The 26,422-nt window shown below is 41.9% G+C and overlaps 1 protein-coding gene across 3 annotated transcripts in view; it reads right to left on the bottom strand.

Annotated features, from left to right (window-relative positions):
• The window catches only part of SAMD13 (sterile alpha motif domain containing 13), a 346,193-nt gene that overhangs the window by 112,835 nt on the left and 206,936 nt on the right, over positions 1–26,422 (bottom strand). For 2 of the 3 annotated variants that reach the window (XM_086954289.1, XM_086954290.1), the window contains 2 exons: positions 23,248–23,310; positions 320–431 (listed from right to left, as the gene is read on the bottom strand). In XM_086954289.1, the coding sequence (XP_086810415.1) occupies positions 320–431; positions 23,248–23,310 (175 nt within the window). The remainder of the gene's footprint in view (positions 1–319; positions 432–23,247; positions 23,311–26,422) is intronic. The other variant, XM_086954291.1, reaches the window with a different exon arrangement.

Here is a 26,422-nt window from a genome sequence, read left to right as displayed (position 1 = left end):
CTGTATATCAGTGCAGGTCTTAATGATATTATCTAAGATACTGGGTTATTACTAAAACAAAATGTAAGTTATAAGTTGTTTTATAAGCAAAAAACAGTCTTTAAAGCATTGCGTTACAAAAAATAAGCAGAAAGTGCTGTTGTCGGTAAATGGGCGGAGAGTGCCATCATGTGGCCATCTAGAAAGCTTTCACATTCCTTTATCATGAATTTCGTAAGAGGCTCAAAAGTTTAGTGCAGCATTTCCTATTGAGTCAAAAGTATTAACAAAACTCTACACACAAATAAAATTACGATATGTTTTTCTGCGTCGAATTTACCTGGTCTTGAAAAGCGCAGGCTTGTTCTTCGAACCCTGCAGTCCTGAAGTAATTGTAAACATCTGCAACAGCCCAGTCAACCAGGTCAGGCGGCCTCCTGTTCTCTACCGAGCTACAAAACACAACCCAGGAAAAGCGTCACTTCAAGGTGCTCAACCCCTTTTTGTCAGCAGTGAGCATAGCCAGATCAGAGTAGTAATTTATATAAAATACACAACCTGCTGCTTTTCTAACAAACGTCATAGCTAATCTACTACTTTCACGAATTCATTGACATTTTCATATAAATTAGATGTCTGATTCATTTGATGTATTTATGGCAAATATTCAAGTTAAACAGAAATAATTTTGGCTAGAGTAAAGGCTGATATAATGGATGGCGTTAGGAGGGAGAGAGTGCTAAACAGAAGCAAAAATTAACAGAAGGCGGGTTGGGAGCAAAAAAAAAAAAACATGGCAAAAACAAAAAAAAACATGGCAGCACGTTGGCAGGAAGCCCAACGAGAGGAAGACTTGAGCTGGCACCACGGGGCAGTACCTGTGCATAATACCCTTGGTAGACAATAAAACAAGCATTGGTAAAGCGAAAAGGCCACTGACTTTGCCCATTTTTTTTGTCATTTCAGGTCTTTAAGTGGGATGAAAAAACTGGGGGATCTCTCAAAGGGGCGTGGGCAATGTAATTAAGGGCGTGGCTTAACCCCTTCGATGCTCATGACGGAACGGTTCCGTCATGAGCATCGGTTGAGCTGTGCTAATGACGGAACCGTTCCGTCATGACCACACCCAATTCTGAGGATGCAGCACCGGGGGAAAATCTCCGTAGCAGCGATGAGGTTAAAACGCATACGCTAAAAATCTGTGCTTAGCATAGTGTGCCTATCGACTTGTATTTTGCTGTTTCTATCATTGCATCCGAATATATGATACAAAAAGTCAGGACTATTGGCTTTGTCAATGGTTGTTATTTGCATAAGATAAATAAGCAGCAACTATGGATTGTATATAACATTGAAAAAGCTTCCACTTAAAGCCCTGGTGACACCACAACAATGTCGCTGCTCCTGAGTTTCAAAAAGAGAAGGGAAATTTAGAGAGAAATTACTCACTTTAAAGGATTGCCCTTCCCCAACAACGCTCACCTGGCATGACGACATGCCGTAACTTCCCCACTAATGAGAAGTGAGCAGTGTGAGCACGCTCACATCAATGTGCCTGCTGTCACTGCAGTCCGGAAAAAAACGGGCCGCCTGTGCCAGGGCACAAAACAGAGCCCGATAGAGACCTGTTTCGAGGTGCCTTTTAAAAAACTGACGGTGCTCAGCACAGGTGAGACCCAGCGTAACAGGCAGTAGTATACCCCCACGATACAGAAAAGGGGGTGGTGATGAACAGAGTGTCTGAATTAAGCAGACCACTCTTACCCAGTCCAAAGATCAGGGCTTGATCCATCACCGTTATTTATCTCACTGCACCATCCCAGCTCAGAACCTGGCTATATGCAAATCAGTCTGTCCCTGGCCCAGTGCATCATGGGAACAGGGCAGACTAAACTACCAAGCCAATTCTTCACCAGAAAGGAGACAAGCTACCGGGGACCGGTTTCTGGCATTTCAGCCGTCTTCGGCCCGGCTTGCTTGAATCCTGATGGTGCAGTGAGAAAGGGACTCATGTCTGAGTATACCCTGCCACACCTATAGTGGCCAAAAACGATACAGAAAAGGGGGTGGTGATGAACAGAGTATCTGAATTAAGCAGACCACTCTTACCCAGTCCAAAGATCAGGGCTTGATCCATCACCGTTATTTATCTCACTGCACCATCCCAGCTCAGAACCTGGCTATATGCAAATCAGTCTGTCCCTGGCCCAGTGCATCATGGGAACAGGGCAGACTAAACTACCAAGCCAATTCTTCACCAGAAAGGAGACAAGCTACCGGGGACCGGTTTCTGGCATTTCAGCCGTCTTCGGCCCGGCTTGCTTGAATCCTGATGGTGCAGTGAGAAAGGGACTCATGTCTGAGTATACCCTGCCACACCTATAGTGGCCAAAAACGATACAGAAAAGGGGGTGGTGATGAACAGAGTGTCTGAATTAAGCAGACCACTCTTACCCAGTCCAAAGATCAGGGCTTGATCCATCACCGTTATTTATCTCACTGCACCATCCCAGCTCAGAACCTGGCTATATGCAAATCAGTCTGTCCCTGGCCCAGTGCATCATGGGAACAGGGCAGACTAAACTACCAAGCCAATTCTTCACCACAAAGGAGACAAGCTACCGGGGACCGGTTTCTGGCATTTCAGCCGTCTTCGGCCCGGCTTGCTTGAATCCTGATGGTGCAGTGAGAAAGGGACTCATGTCTGAGTATACCCTGCCACACCTATAGTGGCCAAAAACGATACAGAAAAGGGGGTGATGATGAACAGAGTGTCTGAATTAAGCAGACCACTCTTACCCAGTCCAAAGATCAGGGCTTGATCCATCACCGTTATTTATCTCACTGCACCATCCCAGCTCAGAACCTGGCTATATGCAAATCAGTCTGTCAATGGCCCAGTGCATCATGGGAACAGGGCAGACTAAACTACCAAGCCAATTCTTCACCAGAAAGGAGACAAGCTACCGGGGACCGGTTTCTGGCATTTCAGCCGTCTTCGGCCCGGCTTGCTTGAATCCTGATGGTGCAGTGAGAAAGGGACTCATGTCTGAGTATACCCTGCCACACCTATAGTGGCCAAAAACGATACAGAAAAGGGGGTGGTGATGAACAGAGTGTCTGAATTAAGCAGACCACTCTTACCCAGTCCAAAGATCAGGGCTTGATCCATCACCGGTATTTATCTCACTGCACCATCCCAGCTCAGAACCTGGCTATATGCAAATCAGTCTGTCCCTGGCCCAGTGCATCATGGGAACAGGGCAGACTAAACTACCAAGCCAATTCTTCACCAGAAAGGAGACAAGCTACCGGGGACCGGTTTCTGGCATTTCAGCCGTCTTCGGCCCGGCTTGCTTGAATCCTGATGGTGCAGTGAGAAAGGGACTCATGTCTGAGTATACCCTGCCACACCTATAGTGGCCAAAAACGATACAGAAAAGGGGGTGGTGATGAACAGAGTGTCTGAATTAAGCAGACCACTCTTACCCAGTCCAAAGATCAGGGCTTGATCCATCACCGTTATTTATCTCACTGCACCATCCCAGCTCAGAACCTGGCTATATGCAAATCAGTCTGTCCCTGGCCCAGTGCATCATGGGAACAGGGCAGACTAAACTACCAAGCCAATTCTTCACCAGAAAGGAGCTCATTGCACCATCAGGATTCAAGCAAACCGGGCCGAAGACGGCTGTAATGCCAGAAACCGGTCCCCGGGAGCTTGTTTCCTTCCCAGTGTAAGAATTGGCTTTTGTAGTTTGGTTTGCCCTGTTCCCATCATGCACTGGGACAGGAACAGACTAATTTGCATACAGCCAGGTTCTGAAACTGGGATGGTGCAGTGAGCTAAAAAACGGTGTTGGATCTAGCCCTGATCTCTTGACTGGGTGAGAGCTTTCTGCTTAATTCAGAGACTCTGTCCCTCACCACCCCTTGTTGTAAATATTTTTGTCCACCCTAAGCCTGGAAGGGTATTCTCAGATGTGAGACCCTTGCTCATTGCACCATCAGGATTCAAGCAAACCGGGCCGAAGACGGCTGTAATGCCAGAAACCGGTCCCCGGGAGCTTGTTTCCTTCCCAGTGTAAGAATTGGCTTTTGTAGTTTGGTTTGCCCTGTTCCCATCATGCACTGGGACAGGAACAGACTAATTTGCATACAGCCAGGTTCTGAAACTGGGATGGTGCAGTGAGCTAAAAAACGGTGTTGGATCTAGTCCTGATCTCTTGACTGGGTGAGAGCTTTCTGCTTAATTCAGAGACTCTGTCCCTCACCACCCCTTGTTGTAAATATGTAGTATACCCCCAGGCCGGAGTATACCGAGTTAAAACGGCCGATGCTAGATTATACAAGGGTATATTATGGCCTGGGCCAATTTATACGCTGGGGTATATCATGGCCTAGGCCAAACCATACCACTCTTTGCCAAATTATACTCTCATGATATCAATAGTGTTGAGCAATATACACATGAATAACTAAATATTTCAACATTTTATTTAAAACTGTAAACACACAGAATTTGATTGCTTCAACCAGAAAAACTTTAATCAGAAAAAATAATAAACTTCCACAAAAATCAAAGGTTAGTACCATACTTCTCAGTAGTATTAACACAATAAAATAAAAGCAAATATCTAACATCTAAAAGCACATATCTAGCACATAACTAATACTCTATAATGCTCACTGTAGATATCAGCGGAAGTTCTTTGTCGGATATCGGCGGAAGTTCGTTGTCGGCTGTTCTCTGTATTAATAATTGCCATAGAACAATTAATTATAATTAAAATGTTTAATTATATTAAAAGTTTTGGTTCTCTGCCTCATCTTTCAGAAGGGGCATATTCTGGCCTGGTGGGGTATGGTCTGGCCCAGTCTACTTGAAACCCCGGGTATAGTTTAGCCTAGGACACTTTATCCCCCAGGGTATACTCTGGCATGTGTCAAACTATACCCGGGTTTAATCTGGCCTGGTGGGGTATGGTCTGCCTCAGTCTATTTGAAACCCCCGGGCATAGTTTAGCCGAGGACACTTTATCCCCCGGGTATACTCTGGCCTGGGCCAAACCATACCCGGGTTTAAACTGGGCAGGGGTATTTTTGGCCTGCTATACCGGCCCACTTAAAACCCAGGTCATATTATACAGTAGCGCTAGCTTCCGTGCAGTATAACTGAAAATGAAATTAAAAAGTGCTATAACGTGGACAACGATAGCTGTGTCATACAGCTCTTTTACATTACTTTCAGCCATTTGCAACATAGCTAAACAACATTATCAAAGCCAATAAATCTCACATAGGCAAAACCTGTTGACTTTGCCAATGCTTGTTGTGTCCTTGATATCAGTTCCCATGCTTTTTCTTTAGCAAACAGATTGCTGCTTAAACGGTTTCGAAGGGACCACTGAATAAGGCAATTTCACTCTAGGGAGACCTGCTCTCTTGACAAACTAAGGCTTGCAAGCATTTATGGCTGGTCAATATATAGAAAATCAAATGCAGTAAATATTAAGTAAACAAAAATCAAAAACGGATAAATTAACCATTTTTTTTAAAGATAAACATCATTAAGGATAAAATGGAGAACAAGTGGTACCTAAGATGCCCTACTGTGTTTTAAAAAGTGAAACCAGCAGGACAGGGATGCTATGTCAATGCAAAAGGGATGAAAATCCCAGGGACCCTTGCTGGGAACAGGACACTAGGGAGACAGGAGCTCGATAACACACAGTGCTGTGCCAATATGGGAAGCCCAAATTACATGTTGGTGGGGGACTGGGTGCAATGCTGGATAAGAAGTGGTTGCAACAAAAAGGGTATTCCCTGGTCGGAGAACCCATAGCAACCAGGCGGCTGTTACTGCACGGGGAGCAAAGTGGTCCGAAACAACCTGTAGATCTGGAAAAGACACGGACACCATTGTTAAAGGTGAGTTTGGTATTTCATGTGGCATATCAAACAGTGGTTCTGTTGGATTCAAATGTATGCCAAATCAAAAAGTCTGTGGTTGCACAAAGGCTCATAAAATAGACTCAAATATCGAGATGAATCTAAAAAACATATCGGCCAACCAAAGCAGTTGATGAGAAATTGTCATACATTAATCATAACTGCATGACAATGAATCAATTAGTACATACGGTGCTCCACAAGTGTTAGGTGCAAAAAGTGTTTGTGAAGTTTAACACAAAGTAAAACTGTACATTAACATAAAATCCCAATTCTTTTAGCGAGCCTGGCAGTTATGTCAGAATGTCATACTCTCTCTTTAATGGGCTGACAGTCATAAGTTCACAAATGCCCAACAAGGAGAAATTACAATGCAGGTTACAAAGGGAGCAATCGCCCAGGACCCCCACCTTCAAAGAGCCCCCACGGGAAAGTTAACGTTCCTTCTATTTCACATCTGTCTATGCAGGTTAGAATCGTCGATATTTTGACCCTCAAAGAACGTGTAATTCCATTACATCTAACAGGGGCTTCGTCAAGACAGGGTATAAACATCCTCTATGCTAAAATACATAATGCCAGGCCTGATGTAAAAATAATAGATGATCCGCGATTCATGGATGTGACTCACCTAGAGTCGAAAAAAGACATTCATGTGGAAACCACAGCTCATCCCTCAAATGTAAATTGGTGATAGGTTCCACTGGGCTCAGAAAATTATGGCAGAATATGCTTGTCTCGTATAAGGAACCCCACGTGAAGGACTCCTAATAAAATAATGTTTGCCAATAGTATTGTGATAACAACAGATGCCTAAACAAGGGAGTTAAACATATATACAAACTCACCTAAATAGAAAACCAGAAGCATATATGTTAAATATATTGCATCCCGGGTGGGATTCACTAAATAAAATCATGAGTGAGGAAGAATTAATTGCTAAAAACGTAATCATCTATCCAATATGATAAAGACATGAATGAGGTCATAAAGACCTACCTCCTAATCATAGATATGCTGCCGCTCAGTGAGAATCTGCATATTCCGCGCAACATCTTTAATTCAATAAATAATGGAGAGGCGGCACACTGAAGACTAGGTGCACGCTTCCCACAGGGGACAAAAGCCTCCTACCAAGATGGCGGCTAAAAGGTCAATGTTCTATATTCTGCCCTGCCGCTCATCCGCTTTCTTTTGAATACAATGTAACAAGCCAGAAACAGTACAGGCAACATGTTACTTCAAACAGAAGCCTCTTATTCCAATCATGCGGCTAAATCAGTGGTTTACGATGGAAGACTAGTGTAAGATGTTGTTTGGCTTTAGCTTAATTGCCCTTGAATGAACACAACAAAAACATACACAAATAGTATAGTAGCCTGAAGAAAACCGCTTTCGTTCCAAATATAATCAGTTTTAAGGTAAAATAAGATTTTTCAAACTTGGGAGAAATATACAATTGCTCCGGTTCCATATATTGTCAGAAACTTTGATCGAATAAAAAGACTATGTTAATTTCTGTCAAATACTGGAAATCACAGGATATTATCTTCAATAATCCCCGGTTACTCACCGGTAATATTCATTACTCCGAGTCCTGGTCTTCCCATCCCATTCTTTAACAGTGAGCAGCTAGTCTGCCCCCCAGAAACCTAAAACTTAGCAGAGCTTTTCAGCACTTCCCCCAAAATGGCGCCACCAATCTGGTGAGGATAAAGGGGGAAGTGCGTCATAGAACATCCTGAGGATACCAAAGAAAACCCAGAAAGGAGAACAATCTCCAAAGACAAAAACCAGGGGGGGAGGGAAAGGCTCAGGAATGGGACAGGAAGACCAGGACTCGGAGTAATGAATATTACCGGTGAGTAACCGGGCATCACCTCCTCGTCCTGTCTTCCCATCCCATTCCTTAACAGTGAGCCCATACCCAAGCACACAGTGATTGTAGGAATAAAAACCATAAATTGAAGCAAAACAGGTCAAGCTACCCAAATAAAAGCAGTACAAAACAAAAATTATGTACAGCAGACAAAACATGAGAGCCAAAGGCCGCCGAGTCCGCCAACCCCAACGGAAGACGGAAAGAGAAAAAGGAATGAGGAGAGGCCCAAGTGGCAGTAACACAAATGCCACGCAAGGAGGCACCCAAGAACATGGTCCATGAAGAGGACACATCCAGGGAAGTCCAACCCTGTACCCAAGAAGGGAGAGGACAGGGAGCCGATCCACAAGCGGAAAGCACAGAACAAAACACCCAACGCGACAAGGCGGACAAGGAATCCTATATATAGAACCGGAGATATGCAATTTCAAATTGTTAGGTAGATATAGAGCCTAAAAGCACAAAGCGCCACTTGCGGTCATCTGGACATGCTAGACCAAGGGAAAGTCACATGCTCAGGATGACTGCGATGGAGTGCCTGCTGAATACAAGGAGCAGGTTAGTCCAACGAAAGAAGTTACCTTCTCAAAATCTGGCACAAAGAGTTCCATTTGCCGTGAGGGAGACTGCAAAAAGCAGAAGAGAGTCCTTATTGGTCGTCGCGGTAGCGCGAAGAGCAGGCTTGGCGTCGTGCAGATCAGGAACTCGCTCCAGTAAAGGCCAGCAGTGCTCAGGCAGGTCCAGCTGCAGCTCCATGCAAAGAGAACTCTAGAGATTGTTGTGTCCCAGTAACTCAGACAGGAGGTCAGCCAACTGATGCTTGGAGTCACGGAGGATAGCCTGGGATGAAGGGAGCAGGTTTAGTCATCCTTCTCATAGACCAGGTTAGTCCTCAAGCTGCAGAGTAGCACTCTGGGTGTCAAGGCAGTCCTCTGAGTGCATCAGGGCAGTTATCTGGGAAACGAGGCAGGCCTCAAGCAGCAGGGCAGTCCTCTGGAGAACTAGGGGTGAGTGAAAACTGTGTATTAAAAGGTACCTGGCTCTAAAGGACAACATTTATTTAATATACCTTTGGAGCTGGTACTATTTAAAAGGTGAGTAGGAGGTATCCCGCTTTAATGAGCGATTCCTCCTGTGTTTGTAAACATGTTTCGAAGCTCACAGGCTTCTTCTTAAGGACAAAAAACAGATCCCTTCTATTCTCACTACGCTATCGAATCAATGTCGTACAGTAGGAAAATCGGTGAAGTGATAAATATATACAAGTGATTATATTTAGTGAAAAATGCACATAGTAATGCACAAGATACAGTACCCATAAGGTATTCTATGTGATAATTTGTTTTTGTGGAGACATTGCCCTTGAGCCTTTAGAACGGGTGGGAAGGGTACCTACAATCAGATTTGATTCCAGGAAATCCCTTGCTTCGATAACACTGTCACGCGGCTCTGTCGACCCTTGACCCTTCCACTCACAATTCTCTACACTTCACATAGTACTGAAGATCAGTGCTCCCACGTAGTCGTAGGAAGTAGCACGCCCCGTCCCGCAGTGGGACGGGAAGACCCCCATGATGAAGCGTGACACCAAAGGCCCTTTTGGTGTGTGAGGGGTATTTAAACAAACACTATGTGCTTCCAACCACTGTAGGAAACACACATGACCGTGAGTACACTCTTCTTGTAAAATTTTCTTTGGGGTGAATCCATATGTTTTTGGAACGATTCTAGAGGAGGACGTATCCATCTCTATTGCCCTCTAAGGACACTACCTCTTCACTCCCTCTATTGTTTATATAGTCACTGAAAGAGATGACCAATGATTTAAACATCAAACATCACAACGCTCCCCACAGCAATTGATTTAAACACACATTTTTTCCTGAAACGTAATATGAAAAGAGCATATATTTTCAGTCCCAGGCTATAGTCATCACATCAACACACAGTTGAATATAAGGCTATTTGCTATACTTGGTTGGGAACCAATCCTATTGTTATTTCATACCGATGTATGGGCAGATTAAAAAAGCTTCAGTTACTTCCCAAATATCCTCATGGCTCACTATATAAATTCAACACTTATTTTCCACATTCCTCAACAACTTTGTTTCTCCTACAACTCATGGAGCTCATTCCTTTTCATCTATTAATGTGGCTGTCACTGCCACACTGTCCTCTGCTGGGAAAACATCTACTAAAAGACTAAAAAAGGATGCCCCTTCTTATACTTAACCTCTTCCTTCAATTTCAATAGATATTTTATTGGAGGAGATCAAAGCCTTGCGTCCCTACATGGAGGAATCTAATGCAAAACTCAAGCATTTGGATGACAGATGGTCTCAGAAGAAAGAGAGGCTTGTAATAGCTGAACAACACATTTCCATCTTCAATACTACTACTCTTATGGTCAATCATCTACCATCTCATTTCCACACTCCAAAAACAGGTTGAAGATGTGTAAAATAGAAATAGGAAGAACAACCTACGTATTTATGGACTGCCAGTTGGCTCTGCAGGCTCTGACTCCATTATGTTCTTCAAAATATTTCTTCCTAAGGTACTACATCTACAGGAGTCATCTCCTCTCAATATACAATGGGTTCACAGAATGGGTCGATCCCAACCATTGTTTCCACTTCCAAGACTCCCCGAGGCACATACAAACTTACTTAATGTTCTCTGAACAGTCAAAGTGATGAAAAAGGTTTCAGGGTCCGGCAACAACCTTTACTTTTCAAAGCTTGACCTAAAAACACTGCAGACAGACGTAATTAATTTTTATCTAGGAGACTTGCTCTTTGCTCTCTGATCGCCCGCTTTGGTCTTTTCCATCCATGCCTCTTCAACGTTTCTTAGAATAATAAGACTTCCACTTATGGGGACCCTTCTAAGTTGAAAACATTTCTTCAAGAATATAAAGTTGAAACTATGGATTTCTCTAGATTCACTAGATTTTGCTTGCCGCTTTGATTAATAGTTATTATTCAATGTTGATTTTGATGTGATGCACTGAAATTATTCTGCTTTGCATGTATTACTCTACATGGTTCTGTTATGTACCTTATAAAATATTCCATTTACTGTTATCTCTCTTTTCACAGGTCTTATTTCCCCATCCTGAATATGTGCTGTTCCTCTTTTGTTTCATGAGTCTCCCACCTGCCCTCCTTTCGGAGCTCGAATGTGTTATCTTTCCCACGTGGCTTTAGCACCGCTCATCCTTTCTATAAGTACATTTGTAAATGTGTACCTTTCCCTCCTTGCACTTTGTTTTTATGAACTCTTCTGCTTACCTAATTTTATCTCACACTCTTCATTCATTACAGCATTTTTATATATGTTCTGGATGTCTTCCACTTTCTTTTTTCACTATTTGTTACCTTATAAAACATTCTTCATTTTCCTTCTCTTCATATTATCAGCTTTACTACATATTACCTTCTCTGTATGCCTCTAAAAATTGTTTCTTGGTACGTCAAGGGAGTGGGTACACCGAATAAAAAACAGCGTTTTTAACACAACATTTGCATCTTAATGTTGATAACGCTGACATACAGAAATCTCATCTTACTGAGTCTTAATCTTTGAAACTGAAAAGAGGATGAGTTGGCAATGTCTTCTTTTCTCCAGGTAATGGTAAGAAGAATTATGTTGCTACTCGAAGCCATAAATCTTTCACTGTCCACTTGCTTTCTCAGGAAAATGATACAGAGGGTCGATGGCTACATGCTCATTTGTTAATTGATAATATCCTAGTATCTATCTTTAATTTATATGGTTCAACAAGTACAGATAGCCAAATTTGGTACGATGTCACTCAAAAAATTCTGCAGTGTCCAGAGAATAGTGTTATTGTTGCAGGTGACTAATCGGATTGTTGATCCTTTTAATAATAGACACTCAGAATCTACATATGTACCTAATCAAACTCCAAAGTTTTTTGTTCAAGGCCTTAAACAATGTTCACTAATTGATGCTTGGAGTCTCTTTATCCCAATTTGCAAGAATATACTTATTTTTCCCCAGTACATCAAAACCAATCAACAATTGGTTACATTTTCATTTCACATACTTTATCTCAAACTCTACATTCCGCTGACATAGGTGCCATTTTATTATCAGATCCTGCACGTGTTGTTATTCGACTAGACATTTTACAAACACTGTTAAACCTAACAGATGGAGATTTAATAAATAACTTTTTCTAGATACCTCCTTCAGTTCTATTTTTTTTTCCTTCTTTTCACCTGAACTTATTCAATTTAATCTCTCTGATAATCGGGTTTCCTCTGTATTTGGGATGCCTTTAAAGCTTCGACTAGGATTTTATCATATTTGTTTTAAAGAAAAGCTCTACAAATAATCTCATAAATACCTTTACAAAAATGTAACAATTGGTGCACACATTTTACACCTCTAAATCAAAACAATGTTTACATGAACTTATTAATGACAAACTTCAGATGAATAAACTCTCCACGGATAAAGCTCCACAATACCTTCTTAAATCTTGTGCCAATACACCTTGGTGTTCCGAACAAGTCAGGAAAGCTACTAGCCTTTTTTTCTTAATTAGGAAAAACAGAAACAAAATTGATTCCATAATATATAGTCATTCAAATCTACTGCACGAAGATCCAGAAATGTTAGGACAATTTGTCCAATTTTACAAAACACTATATACCCCTGATCATATTCCCTCTGATCTCGACAACACAACTTACCTCTCATCAATACATACATCTTTGGATAATCACTTAGATTTTTCAGATTTAGAGATAGACATTAATTTGTTATAACTTCAGACAGCCTTATCCTCCCTTATACCCAATAAAGCTCCTGTACCTGATGGCTCTACTGTTTATTCACAATTTTTTCCAAATTGTGTCTCCCTCAACTATCTTGTCTTAGTGCCACTTCTTCATAAAGGTAAACCACCGGGATAATTTTTAGACTCCCTTATCTATTTCTTTCCAAAAGATGAAAGGGATCAACAATCCTGTAGGGATTATAGTCCCATCTCTCTCATCAATATAGACTTTAAAAAAAATTCAAATGCCTTAGCTCTTCATCTAGAATCTTTTTACACAATCTTCTTGGAAAAGAACAATCCACCTATCTGATAATACACATCTACTGTTTGATGCTACATCTAAATCTTCAAGTCCTTCTTATCCTTTGGCAGCAATTATTTTGGATGCTGAGAAGGCTTTTGATCATGCAAATTGGTATTTTATTTTTCACACATTAAATGGTGTGGATTTTGGCTGAAAATTATCACCCTCATCTCACTTCTATGCACTTCACCCTATGCGGCTATTTTTGCTAATGGACTTACCTCCCACTATTTTACTTTAGGTAGAGATGTCCATCGAGTTTGCCACCTTTCAGCTTTTCTCTTTAATTTAGCTTTGGAACCTTTTATCTCTAAATTCGGACAAAACCCAATCTTGAGGGGGTTTCAATGGAATAATCAACAGATCAAAAATGGCAGTTTCTGCTGAGAACACTGTTCTATTTATTTCACAACCTCAAACGTCAATTCTTATTTTTTACATGAAGTAGCTCCTTATTCTTTGGTCTACGGATACATACAAAATCACAACAAATGTGAAATATTACCTTTTAATAAATACTCTTTTACAAGATTTTTCAGTCACTAGGAATACAACAAAAATCAAATATTTAGGTTTATGGTTCTCCCAATCACTAAAATCTTCTATTTTTTTAAGCCTAGAGGATTATATTGATAAATTAACAAATGTAATAATGGTTAGCATCCTTTAAATGTCTCCCTGTTGGGTTGCCTTGACACAATAAAAATGATGCTGTTTTCCATTGTTCTATATTCTATCTCTAACATTCCATCTTCTATCCCATCTAAATTCTTTAAACTCATCAACTCTATAATTTCCTCTTTTTTGCAGAATGGAAAAAAACCTTAGAAATCTTTTGTGAAACTGTAACGTCCCAAGACAGATGGCAGAGTTACTATTCCTGATTTCCATAAATATAATTCAGCATTCACGTTGAAACAATCTATTTACTGGGTTGTAGACTCATCTGAACATTATCCACAATGGGTGTAGCTGGATTTTCTTTTATCATTCCCCTTATACTTTTTGCAGAAATTTGGCACTCTCCTGAAAACCTCAAACCTTTTTCACACTTAGGTTCTGATTCTGATGCGGGTTGGAAATCTTCCTGACCAAATCGGTTTGGAAATGGTGTCCGACCCACTCGGATCGGGAGAGTCCAACCGATGGAGCAGGATGTATCCGGATGCTTCCAGATACGATTTGGTTGGACTCCCATTGACTTCAATGGGAGCATATGTTCCTAACCGCATCATAATTGGGCACTGGGTCGGGAAGACATGTTCCTGATCCGATTTGGAAGGAACAAATGCCATTAGGAGACCTTCCTAACCGCATTAAAATCAGGCCCTAGGTGGGAATGCTTTCCTAACCGCATCAGAATCAGGCCCTTATTGTTAAACATCTTTGTTCATTAAGAGACCCTTTGATGGTATATAAACCAATTGATACTCCTTCTTTTCTTGAATCTCCTATTTAGCATAATGCCCTAATACTTCATAATATTAAACCCATCTAATGGAAGGCTTGGTGGAAAAATTGACTAATATGGGACAAATAACTCTTAGTTCATAATTAATTCCTGACTTTGTACAAGCTTAAAATCTTTTAGATTTACCTTCTTTCTTTCAAAATATATGTTGTTTATTACAATCCATAATAATGGAAGTCTCTACTCATTTTCACTACTGTGCTAATACCTCTCAACTGCCCAGCTCCCCACTAAGCACATTTCTCATACTTCCCAAGGGCTTCTTTCATTTATCGTCTTTTATGTAACACACCCATCAATAGATGTAAATAAGATATTGAATTGGCTTGGGGACATGAATTGGGAGTATATTTGCCCATTACTACCTGGAGACGAATCAGGATGAAATTATGGAAAATGTCTTGTGCTGCTAATGCCACTAAAATCTGTCTTACATTGACGACATACTTTTCTTTCCCCCTTCCATTCTCCATCACATATACTCAGACGGCATCGATAGCTGTTGGTCCTGCCACTCACGACCTGCTGACTTATTAACTACTACTCAACTGTCTCCTAGTAATAGACCTCTTGTTAGCAATGGCAGTTCATCAGATCACCAACAACTGGAAAGATTTTACTCACATATCTTTTCAAGCCTGGTTGTATGCAGTTTGCTATAATCACATATTTGATACTGCATATACTCACCCTCTCTCACTTGCTCTTTAACATTCTGTCTTTATGGTCTCCCATCACAAATTTCTTAAACAACCATACAAAGTCTTCTTTTCAACAACAACCTATCGTTGAGGAAGTTCTTCACCCTTTCCCTTCCCAACTTCCTTTTGTCTGCTCTAACTGACTTTACCACTGGCTTAAAAAAAGTAAAAAAAAAAACAAAATTAATACAGGCTTAAAATACTTCATATTTTTATCTGATTGTTTGATAATTTGAACATTGTATGAACGTATGCTTTGATTATCCACATTTTCTGCCCCCCCAACATTTCCTTTCTTGAAGATACCTTTTATATTGTTTTTAATTGCATCATCTTGTTGTGCTGGTTACATTCTAATAAAATCATTTTAAACTAAAGAAGTAGTAGGTCAAATTGAGACCTACTGTGATTTGGAATTCTGTGAACCAACCTATTAGAGCATAGAGCAATTCGCAAACTTCCTTTCCAGTCACGAAAATAGTGTGCATAATTTGCAACCACTATTTGTGAATGGAAAATGCTAAAGGAAACCTGTACATCAGTCCCATGGTCACATGTGGGAGCATGTCAATGCCTTCAGCTGTTCATTGGGCAGTGTGGTATTATATTTAAAGAATAATGCGCTATGAAGGAAAATATACTAAGATAGATTATATGACGAACAATTATACACCATCATGGCATTTTATGCAAATTTCAGAATAGATTTAATCATGTTCCCAAAAGTAACAAAACATATTATATGAAGGTTGAACATGTAATAAGAAAAAAGAGAGTAATGAGGGGGCAAATAATGATAAAAAATTAGCTGGCTTAATCGAAAAGGGACAATGCTGCAATATTCTTAAAGGTACAGTGCATGGTGTGATAGACCGATTCCGGATAAACTTAGTAACAGTACAGGTTCATCAGCAGCATAAACTTAAAATATTTCCATAGCTGCAAAGTTATGACATTTTGGCTAAATAATACTTATATCCAGACAGTGGGTGAAAGCCTGTGTCATCTCAGTGTGTCACAAAGAAGTACAAATGAATTAGGATACAATTTTTTAAATTTGACGAAAATAAGGAGGATTATTGGAAACAGTTGAAACTTATCAAATTGGGGGATTTAGATAAGGACAATCAACTCACCCTCAAATGCCAAACTATAACAAAGTCTACCTACAAAATTTTAAATGCACCATATACAATATTCACAACAATTTACACAGATTTACAAAATGTACATCATTAGACATAAGACAACCAATTCAAATTAGCAAAAATGCTGTTTGGCATCAATACTACGTGGTCTACGTGTTTCGATTGGTCTAAATAGTGGCACACTGTCAGCATGCTCCCTAATGGCAGCCCTATGGAGGGGGAAAACGGGGTCCCATGGCCCCTAGACATCCCTTTGCAAGGGGATCTCTAATCCCCTTCATAAATGTGGGCAGTTGCTGCTTGCACGGTGAAAACACAGAGCAGCTTGACAGCAGTCGCTCCATTTTTCACAGGAATGCGCTGCCTCTAGGGCAGCGCGAGTTAATGGCTGCAGTGAGGGAGGCGTTTTCATGGTAATAGAACGCATTTTCACTATTTTCACTCGGCGCAAACATTGAAAATGCCCAATCACCATAATACGGCCCCATGGAAACAATTTCTTCAACAATATATTTAGTGGATTTCACGGTATACAAAAGAATTGCAAATTATTCTTTTACTAAATGCTTTTGATTTTCCTTATTAATGTTTTTAAATACCTGTAGAATACAGACATGTGCAGGCAAAATGGGGGATGAGTCGGTCTATTCCCACCGTATTCACACTTGACTTTAGCACAAAAATACCACAACCTAAATGAAAATACAATTTGACTTGGTCAATAGAGAGGCCTATTCATAAAGGTGTTGCTAAGAGTTAGCTTGACCGTCTTACTACTAAATTCTAGGAGTAAGTCATGTGTACTCCTGGTTTACTCTTGGAATTCAAGAGGACATCAGGAATACTACAAAGGTAAGTTACAGCAGGCTGCAGGTTAGTGGGCTGCTTTCAGAGCTGAATGTGCTGCCAAGACCCAACAATAAAAGCACTGAAGGCCTGTTCTCTCTGTGGCCTCCTTAAGTGTCGGTGTAGGGCTGGGGTGAATTTTTTGGCCAAGGCTAATTCTGGTTCCTAGTTCAGCCTTGATTACAGTCCGCAGTCTGTCTTGGCGATTGGGAGTAAACAGTGCATAATGGGAGCAAGATAAGAGAGGAGCTGTCTGCCTTGGCCAAACATGGTTCAACACAACCTTCCCTCGCTGTTAAAAAAAACTCCAGGTATCCTGTTAAGTGATACAATCTAAACATTTTTCATTTTAGAAATGTATGCAGATGCTAGCAACTATATCTTCCTTCCACGCCCTGGAAGATTTCAAGAGGATTCTCCTTGAAGAAAAAATACATTACAGTCAACAAGCAACAGGTTCACCAGCCTTCTCAAAGTCCCCACATTCATGCACAGTCTAATGTTAGTTAAGTTGCACTATAAAACAATGAACCAATATAAATAGTAGCTGTATTCATTTTAAATAACAGGGTTTAATTCTGGTTAGAGACTGCTTTAGCTGTTGACAGCTCATGTAATCATAAAAAGAGTACAACAGAGTAGCATAGAGTCAGGGACTTTGGCTCCCCTGTTTTGCTTGTCAGCATTTTCATACTCACTACTAGAGTCCACTATTTCCTCCTGCATCTCGTCCCCCAACTTCATCGTGCTAGGGGACTTAAACTTACATTTTGAGGACAACACAGACAAAACGGCTGGAGACCTCACCTCAGAATTAAAAGCACTTGATCTCCATTTAATTAATTCAGAGGCTACGCACATTAAAGGTCATCTTTTGGACCCTCTCTTCACTAATCTTCCAAAAATTGAGGTTCGACCTGCGATCCCTCTCCCCTGGACTGACCATTTTCTCCTCCCATTCACCTGGCAAACTCCAGTAATAAAGGCCCACACACCAACTCCTAGAGAACGCGATAGAATATGGTCTAAAATATCATTTGAGCGCTGGACACAGGAGCTAACCCGCTCCGCTCCTTTGCCACTCCTTGATCCGGTAAAAGCAGACGAAAACTTTACTAGCTGGCTCACTTCCACTCTGGATATAATCGCCCCGAAACAAGATCTAAAAAAGAAAAATAACTCCTTTGAATCGCCATGGTTCTCACAAGAACTCAGGAACCTACGAAAAACATGTAAAATCCATGAGAGAAAGTGGAGAAAAAAGTGGGACCCCCTTATCAAGGAAGAGTACAGAACTGCAATAAGGACCTACAAAGCAGCGCGGAAAGCAGCCCAAGCTTCATTCTTTGACAAAAAAATCAAAGCTGCATCTAGCTCATCCCGAGAGACTTACAAAATAGTCAAAGAACTTCGTGAAATACCCACTCCCCCTCTCTTCAACAACCCTCAGTTGCCAGATGCAACCAAATAGCGGGCTTCTTCCAAAACAAGATCACCAACATTTTGCAGTCACTTCCGCCCAAAACAGACAGCAACCCCCCTGCTGCCCCCCCCTACCCTGAGACCAACCCTCGACAGCTTTAACCAACTGTCCAACGAGGACTTTTTGAAAGCCCTCTCAGACCTGAAAAGTGGCTCCCCCAACGACCCTGCTCCTATTCGAATCCTAAAACAAGTCGGACCTACTATATCTCACCTAGCCACTAACCTGATTAACACCTCGCTGGGCCAAGGAGTGGTTCCCCCCAGCTGGAAGCATGCCATGGTCAAGGCATTACAGAAAAAACTAGGACATGACCCATCAGACCTTTCCAACCTTCGACCGATCTCTCTCCTACCTGGCTTGAGCAAAATCGCAGAGAAGGCAGTTAACCAGCAATTGTCAGCCTTCCTCGAATCCAATAATCTTCTCCGACCCTCACAAACAGGCTTCCGTCCAGGCCAGGGAACCGAGACAGCCCTCCTGAAAGTGGTAGAGGAGGCCAGATGCATCTTGGATTCAGGGGGATCAGTTTTACTGCTCCTCCTGGATCTAAGCGCTGCATTCGATACGGTGGACCACAAGATCCTAATCCAGCGACTATCTGAGCTAGGAGTGAGAAGCACGGCACTCTGTTGGCTCTCATCCTTCCTAGGAAACCGTACCTTCCAGGTCTGTGAAGGGAACGTCCGATCAGATATCCTTTCCCTCCAGTGTGGGGTCCCCCAGGGCTCTTCACTGAGCCCTACACTGTTTAATACATATATGGCCCCCCTGGAGGATGTGGTCACCCCATTTGGGATAAAAGCCGTCACCTACGCTGATGACACCCAAATGATCGTATCATTTTCACTCGAGGAAGAAAAAATCTAAAACCTCCATGACTGCCTAGAAGGTATACACGCCTGGATGTCTAACTCAAGGCTTAAGCTCAACGGCTCAAAGACCGAGCTTATGCTCCTGGGTCATCAACCACCATCCCTCCCCACTGCTATGTGGCCTTCATGCCTAGGACCCATCCCCCAGCCTAAGACTGAAATTAAAAGTCTAGGCTTCTGGCTGGAACAGAATCTCTCCATGACAACACAAGCAAAAAAAACAGCCGGCACCTGTGTTGGTCTTCTCCGATCAACTAGGAAGATTCTTCCACTACTCCCTGCAACCTCTCAAAAAATGCTCATGCAAGGTCTAATACTATCAAGATTAGACTACTGCAATGCCCTTTTTCTGGCCGCCCCTGAAGCTACGCTCAATGTCCTGCAGCGAACGCAAAATGCCGCTGCAAGGATACTCACTGGTACCCCCCGCAGAGTTTCAGCCAAACCTGCCCTAAAGGCATTGCACTGGCTGCCGATCCGCGAAAGGGTCGAATTCAAATCCTTATGTACCACTCACAGAGCCATGCAAAACCAAGGACCCCCAATGCTGAAATCTATGCTCTGCCCATACATACCTAACAGACCCTTACGATCAGCGCAAGGCAACCTGGCTAAGGTCAACCGAACTAAAAGAGCTCGCACTGGTGGACGCCGTTTCTCGGTGGTCGCCGCAACCCTCTGGAACTCTCTCCCAATCCAACTCCGGTCTGAACCTAATCACATGAAATTTCGAAAGCTTCTCAAAACCCACCTCTTCCCGCAATAACCTCTTCCCTTCCCCCTCAGCCTCTATCCTCAGTGGTCTGTCTGCAATCTCAGCGCTGGGACGCTCCCGGGCAGCCATGCGCTATACAAATCCCAAATTCATTCATTCATTCATTCATTCATTCATTCATTCATAGCACTTCAACATCTGATTGGCCAGTTGTGTAACTCAGCACACGTAGACACTTGTATATCTGCTTTTGTTTTGGCTTAAACATTATCTGCCTAGCGAGGAATAGTGATTATGAAGCTTGGGATAGCTCCAGGCACCTGGAACAGAGAGACTCTCTACCATGATGACACAATGGTTTAGGGAAATATTTTCAATAGAGTTTCTTCTATTAGTTCATGAAGGTATTTCTCTCATCTAAGATGGATGCTGCATCCAATGTGATGATGCGTGTTAGCCAGAATACCACCACTGTAGGGAAGACCACAGGAGTGTTTAGCCATGTTTGCCACCACAGAGAGGGTACAACAGGTCATGACAGTCTGTGCCTTTCCAATACCGATGACGGCTACCTGTGACACAGAGGCGCGGTGACTGTATATGACACAGAGGCTGTTAATGGACACTCCAGACACAGTTTACCCTAGTCCTTTCTTCCATCCTTCATCTAATGGCTTGTAAATTCTTTTATGATGCCCTTTTTCATCTTCTGCAATGATTCCAGGCCAGGATGCCTATGGCAGCAGTAACATAAGCAGAATATGCTCCATCTTAAAAGGGAACTCCGTACATCTTCTTTACCCCCACCTCTCTTTCGGCCCCAGCACAAAGCCATGTCAGGGAGCTGCCAAGTCCTGGTAAGGTGGCAGTGGACTTCAGGAAGACAGGCTAAGGCATGCCTGCCATTCAGTCTGCCTGGTAGTTTCCTTCTATAGCAGTCTCCCTCATCAAGGAGGCATGCCCATGGCTGGGACTGCCGTCCTGCTGGACCCATTCCTAAGGTTCTAGCATTCACACCGGGCCCCAGAGCCACACATTCTCTCGATGAGCTGGCGCACTCTGCATTCAACCCCAACCCTAAATGAGAGGAAAGGAAGAAACCAGCACACGACAGCAACAAAATAAAGCACCAATCATCTTGCCAAGAAAGGGATTATCAGCTCATCAGCAATGCGCTGTGCAGCGTCCCAGTTGTGATTTCAACCGAATCAAAACTGAAGAGGACACTTCCCTTTTGCCACAACATCTCGTGAGCTGGTCAATCTTTTCCCTCTAACTCTCTCAAACAATCTATGATTAAGGCAAGCATTCAAGATTGAAAACAGGCTACTTGTAGACTTATGCGCAGTGCTGCCAGTGAACACAGCTCTCAATGCACACATCTGCTTCTAAGGCTTCATGTGCAGAAAGCTACAGTCAGGTGTGCTGTGCACAGCACTACCAGTGTTCATGGCTGTCAGTATTCGTGCCCTACCTGTGCCCTAGGATAGTGGCTTGCAAAATGGGGAGCTGGCAGCACAGAGAGTTAGCAGAGTGGAAGAAGGCATCCATGCTGCTGCCACCAAAGGGCTGACAGTTGCAGGACTAGTACCAACACACTTTACAAAGCCCACCGATGCACAGATTCTTGCACTTGGCGGAGTAATTGCAGAATCGTTCACCAAAGCATTTAAAACATTTTTGGATGTGACAGTGCTCGTTTAGACTACCATTAGTTTCGCCTCTTTAATATTTAAAGCAAATAGTTTATTGTATACTAATTTTCCTTATGTAATCTAACATCCGGTGAACTTAATGTTGCCATGAGTATGACCTGGCCCTTCTCTCTGGCGGTTTAAAGCTGGCAGGACAAGGCCTGGGAAAAACCTCAGCGGGAAGTGGACTTAACAGAGGGTAGACTCAAGGGACATATTAATAAAGTAACGCTGTCAGATGACACTGCTTTTGCCTCTGCAGTTTTTCAACTGTTCAGGAAGTTGCAAAACAGCGGCAAACAAATGCAAAAACTCAAATCTGCCATCTCTCAAATGCACAAACATTCACACTGAACATTTCAACATATAGATGGTACAAATAGGAAAATAGGATGCTCGCTTTGCTGCGATAGTAAACAACACATTTATTTGGCAGCAATTACATTCCTAGGAAGAGTAAGTATATCGTTGTATAGCAACAGTGAGGGGAGTATAATGGATTTAATAGTTCATTTATCAGATGTAAACTGTGATAGGGTGTAGTAATCCGGGACACAAGTAAATCGTGCAACTTGTTTATTGAACAATCTCGTACAGCTTGGTAAACCGGTACAAGCATAAGTAAAGCACAGCATCATCTGACCCCCAACATTCTATACACTTAATTTAAAACCTTGAACATACCAACCATTCTAATTCTGCATTCTGCATTCATTATTACACTATGATAAAACCAATACCACACATTCCTCCCCTTTAATAATAAAAACAACAATACATGATACATACAATAATATGCTCTACATAGATAAATACCGTACATAAAATGCCCTGAATATTAAGGATAATAACTATACTACATGCTACAAACATAATACTCTAAATTTCTAGTTTTTTTAAAAATGTTTGACAAAGCAGCCTGCTCTCAAACCCTTCTGATTGTCATCTCTCCCAGTATAATTTTCAGGATTGCTTGCACTCCTCAACTCATTATGCAACTCACTCTGACCCTTTTTCCTTCTCACAAAATTGTCTCTCTCTTCTTGCGTATCCTGATTCACAACTTCTTCATTCTTCATCTGAATCCATATTTATCTATCAATATTTGTAATTCCCGTCACTTTCACTATGATCACCTTTTTCCGTACTCTTTTCATCGAACTTGGCCATCGCTAAAAGACTCATAGGATCAGTACTGCCATGATTCCACTCCACAGTAATGTTCATCAACTTCACGATTTGTTTAGCACTGCTGACCTTACATTTTTCCTTAGCAACTTAGAAGACTTCACTTGTACCCATTGTCCAACCACCACTTCTACAAACACAATGCTTGGTATTGAAATAGGTCTTATTCTTCTCATGGGCTGTTGAAACGCACCTTTTTACTCCTTCTCCATCCCATGTTACTTTCTTCCCTCTCTTCATCCAGCCAGGATTAGCTCTGGAATACAGTACACAACCTCTCATTAGTCCAAACTGACGTTCTCCTACAGAATTATGAATAGTCACTCTATATGTCCATACCACTTTTAAGTCACTTTCCCAGTCTTACTTTCCTTGACTAGCAAGCATCATAATACCACAATAACTCTATTAAATCTCTCCACAAGACCATTACCTCTTTGATCGATAGGCAGCCGTGAATTCTGTGTAACACTAGCAAACTCCATGACATTATTCATTCCCTCAAACTTGAGGACCATTGTCTGTGAGTAAGGATATAGAAAAATCCTCATGACATAATGATATAACTTTGCATCTCATTTTGCATTTTGAGTTCACTTTATCACCTCTCACCACAAATATGTCTTCCACTCCTAACTCATCTGACTTCCCAATACCACTTCATTTCATCAAGAAGATCAGCCTTCGTACAGTTTCCCCAAACATTCCCAATTTGCTCTTTGACCAAATTAAACATATCACCCCCATCATGCGCCTTCATCTACTTCTCTTTTTGCTGACTTTTGACTTAATTATTTGTAAAAATCCCTGCGACACCCACATCATTCCAAGGACCATCATCCCACTCCCTGAGAGGCAGTGACAATCTGCTCAAGGAGTCTGCAGCTACATATTTTTTTCAGGCACATACTGAACCTCATAATGAAAATCCTGCAGGTGCATAGACAATCTTGCAATCTGTGCCGAAGCTTTGGATAAGTCTTCAATGGTTAACAGCTTTGTGAAAGGCCTATGGTCCCTTCCTACAATGAATGTCCTTCCCCATAGGAATTTGCAAAAAATGCCCCAGCACCAATATTTATGCTAAGGTTTCTCCCTCTATTACAAAGTATTTCTCCTCTGTGGATAATAGCAATCTGGATGCAAAAGCTATAACTACTTAACCACCATGATTGCTTTTTCAGGAAAGCACACTTCCTAAACCTTTCCCACTAGCATCCCTGGTATCAGAAGTGGGGTAGAAACCTTTCAAAGTGGTTGCTCTGTTGATTGCCTGTTTAATCTCTAAGAAGGATTTCTGACATTGAACGGACTCCTCAAATCTGCTTTTGTTCTTAAGCAACAGTGTGCCATTCATGCGTCTTTTTTTCAGGAACTTTTCAACAAACAGAAAAAAACTCTGCCAAACCTAAAACAAGCAAAGCTCATCCTTGTTTTAATATGAAGGCACATTTTTGATGGCTTCCACCAGTTTTTTGGGGGGATTTATTCTTTTATCATTAATGTCATGCACAAGATACTTGACTGCCTACTCTGCAAATTTAAACTTGCTCATTTCAGTAGTTAACCCTTTTTTTCTGAGGACGTTCACACCTGTCCCAGGATTTCATCATGGTGCTACCTGTTTTTTCCAATGATCAAAATATCATCTTGAAAATGTTTTACCTCCCGGATATACCAAATCGATTGCATCATGAACCTTTGGAAAAATGCTGTTGCTGATGTAAGGCCAAATGGCATGCATCGCAATTGGTAGCAGCTAAATCTCGTGTAAAACGCAGTAAGATGTATACTCTCAGGCTCCAAAATCACCTGAAGATATGTAGTGGAAAGGTCCAAATTTTGAGAACCACTTAGCATCTCTGGTTAGCGACAACATTTCATCAATCCTTGGCAATGGGAATTGGTCCACATTTTTTGTTGTTATTAAGCACCCATAAATCAACACACAGACGTACCTTGCCGTTTGTACATCTAGCTACTACCAATGGAGAAATCCATTCAGATGCCTCCACTGGTTCAATAATACAGGCTTCTATTAGTTCATCCAGCTCCAACTTCACCTCTTCCCTGTCTATAAATGGAATATTGCACGCCTTATGAATTTTTAGATTAGCATTGCATTGTGCTTTAGCATAATTTGGTGAGCAAAAACCCTCAATTTACCTATTTATTTCCCACTGAACACTGATGGAAATTCTTCCAAAACCCACTCTCAGGTGTCCTCTCCCTTACAAGCAACTAGCACTTGTTCAGGATCAAAAATGATATTGAATTTTCTTTGGTCTTTCTATTCTGTAGGGAACTGGGCCTTTGTTGCAGTTACCCACCCCAACACTTTTGCCCCCTTTTGAGCTACTAGATGCTGGTTTTTGACTCTGACAGTAAAACAAGGTCTGCTAACCAGACCTCAGTGTCAGCGCTCCTTCCCTAAAACATGCTAAAGTCCTATTGTGCTACAATTGGCAGATGACTTTAGCACCCCTGTAAGTCCCTAGTACATGGCACTCCAGATACCTAGGGCAGGGGTACTAAAGAGAGTCCCTAAGGACTGCAGCATAGCTTATGTCATCCTAAGGGACCCACATACAAATTCAACACAAACTGTCAGTGCAACATGCGTTACATGGTTCAAAACAAGAGTGAAAACACAACATGATACACTCATTTGTGTCATGCAAAAGTCAATGCATCTAATATATGTAAGTCACCCCTACTGCAGGCCTTGAACCCTAAGGCAGGGTGCATTTTATTTTATGCAAGGACGCATCTGCATGAGCGGATATACCACTTTGATGTCTAGTTCTATAACTAGATATTGCACATGAGCAGGAAAGACATCCTGAGGTATGTACTGGGCACTGGTAAAAACGAGTTCCCTAGCTACATAATAGCTTCACTGAAACACAGGGTGTTTGGTATCATAAAACTGGTATTATTAAACCCACACTGATTCCACACTGATTCCAGTGATGGATTTATTAATACATGCACCCAGAGAGTACCTTAGAGGTACCCCATGAAACCCATCAGCCCTCTAGTGTGCTAGCTGACGAGTTCAGTCCAGCCAGCCGCCACAGACAAGTTTCTGAACCCCAGGAGTGAGAGCCTTTGCTCTCAGGAGGTCAGGAGCAATACCTGCTCTAAAGAGAGGTGTTATCACCTCCTCCTCCAAAAAGGCTGATAGAATTAGCATTTAAAGGCAGGGGGCTTCAAAGAACCCACTGCCCTTGGTATGCAAATCTGTCTTCCCTCACAGGGGAAGATGCTGACCCCCACTGCCTAGGCCATCTGGTGCAAGGGCAGGTGGATATTAGCTATGCAGGAGACGCTGCACTCTCAGGTCGGACACACCACTAGGGTGAAGT

This window comes from Lissotriton vulgaris, chromosome 1_1, assembly GCF_964263255.1.
Source record: "Lissotriton vulgaris chromosome 1_1, aLisVul1.2, whole genome shotgun sequence".
Lineage (NCBI taxonomy): Eukaryota > Metazoa > Chordata > Amphibia > Caudata > Salamandridae > Lissotriton > Lissotriton vulgaris.
The sequence above is the reverse complement of the archived record's forward strand: the minus strand, read 5'-3'. Positions and strand labels throughout refer to the sequence as shown.